This window comes from Limulus polyphemus, unplaced genomic scaffold (assembly GCF_000517525.1).
Source record: "Limulus polyphemus unplaced genomic scaffold, Limulus_polyphemus-2.1.2 Scaffold4602, whole genome shotgun sequence".
Classification (NCBI taxonomy): Eukaryota; Metazoa; Arthropoda; class Merostomata; order Xiphosura; family Limulidae; genus Limulus; species Limulus polyphemus.
This window is the reverse complement of record NW_013670212.1, coordinates 77,919-79,782: the sequence shown is the minus strand read 5'-3', so window position 1 is coordinate 79,782 and position 1,864 is coordinate 77,919. Positions and strand designations below refer to the sequence as shown.

General features: G+C 30.1%; 1 protein-coding gene across 7 annotated transcripts in view; it reads left to right on the top strand.

Annotated features, from left to right (window-relative positions):
• The first annotated feature begins 440 nt into the window (after positions 1–440).
• LOC106471406 (glutamine--fructose-6-phosphate aminotransferase [isomerizing] 2-like) overlaps positions 441–1,864 on the top strand; it is a 23,208-nt gene continuing 21,784 nt past the window's right edge. For 3 of the 7 annotated variants that reach the window (XM_022400000.1, XM_013932002.2, XM_022399999.1), the window contains exon 1: positions 441–631. In XM_022400000.1, coding sequence (XP_022255708.1) covers positions 604–631 — 28 coding nt within the window. In that variant the 5' untranslated portion in view covers positions 441–603. Of the gene's footprint in view, positions 632–660; positions 905–1,577; positions 1,669–1,864 lie in introns of those variants that run through there. The other 4 variants (XM_022400002.1, XM_022399998.1, XM_022400004.1 and 1 more) reach the window with 4 other exon arrangements.

The following is a 1,864-nucleotide window of genomic DNA, read 5'->3' as shown; positions in this document are numbered from 1 at the left end:
AGTATTTTAAAAATGCATAATTATGTTTCTGGTGACTATGTTTTCGCCACATCTCAAAGACAATTGCACAATAGACTAAAGTTTACAAAACCATTACAACATTTACAAGTTTAAATCAACTGTTTATGTTATTTGATTTCTCAAAAGATGACTATTGGAGTCACAGTACAAATGTACAACACGTTTTTGTATAGCTTAAGAGGGGAGAAAAAATTAAAATTGGTAAGCATACTTTGTTGCTGTGAGCAGCGATTTTGGCTTATTATTAGTAGTTTTGAGTGCGGATTCTTTCTTCTTTTAGTCCGGTTCACTGCACTGAGGTAATAAACTCAAGTATATTACAAGACCACTACTGTAGCAGACGACGCATACTAATAAGCTGAGCATGCGCACTATTTGCTATGGATTGTGGGAATTTCAGCAATTTGTTTTTTAGACTTATTATTTTTTTTGAAAATATATTTCAAGTAGTCGCTTCCACAGAACGTTTTGTTTTGATATTTTGAATTAGTAGTTGTGAGATATGTTTCGTGTCCGTCCCGCTGTCTCCCAGAAACTTTAGGGGACGCGAAAATGTCCCGTTTTGGGAGATAATGAGCCTAAATGTCCCACATTATCAAAATTAATACCTGTAAGCACAACCGTACTACTTAGTATTAAAATTCTTGTTTCCTTTATGGTATCATATGTCACTAAATTATTTTATAACGCTTACTTTATTAAATTCTTTAATTATTTTTTAACGGCGTAGAAGTAGAGGTAAAACTAACTGGCCCGTAACTTTTAGGGCAGCCCAAAACACCCTCTTTTAAAAGTAGGAGTAAGATTAACCACGTCCAACTTGGAAGTTGGCTAGCCCAAAAATCAAGACTTGGGGTACAGGATTTACTCATATAACAACAAAGTAATTTTTTTTAATCAGATTAGTAGTATTAGTAATACTAATAGTGAGCATAGTTTTAATAAGTTTATGATGTTTGGCATAAAAACTGAATTTTTTTTATCCAATTTGAGAGAGAAGTATAATAAAATACAATATCAGCTTCAGGTCAATCATAGCACAGGTCTGTAAACTTGTAATTCATAAAAATGTAACCTGTTGTTAGTTTATAAACAAACCATTATCTTTAGTTATTTACATAAAACTGCTCTTTATTGAGGTAGTTTTTTCTTAAATACACTTGTATTTTTAAAACTCCAATGTATGAAGGCGTAGGCCATTGTAATAAATAGAAACTCTCAAGCAGTTCTTAGAATGTAATTAGTTTCAGCAAGTTAACTTGTATAACTATAAGAAGTGATTTAAGAAAAGGTAGTAGTAAGAGAATTAGAATTGGCATGCCTTATATTTAGTTCAGGTATAGTGAGAAGTTAAGTAAAAAAACTTGTAATATCAGTAGATAAATTTGTAGTTAGCTGGCCTTTAAGAAATATTTCATTGTATGCTTGTATAACCAGTTATTCAGGTACATGGGAGCTTAAATAAAATTAAGTTTTCTGACAGTTTTGTGGGTCTTTCACAGTTTAAACTCTATTTATAAAGGTTTTGCTTTGTTATTTATTCATTATTTAAACAGTGAAAAGCTACAAGACCTAGAAATGTCCACTATCTGCTCAGAATATTCTGTACTTATTTCTACAAACATCTATATGACAAATGATATTGAGGTACTACTAATATTATTTTTTATTGATATATAAAAAAATGTTCTCTTTAGCTTTTCCAGATTTTAGTTAAAGGTACTTAATGTATTTCAATTTTGTCTACATCATATGCATAAGTGTGGATTTTACACACACACACACACATGTATATATATATATATATATATATATATATATATAAGTAAAGTAAGTATATATA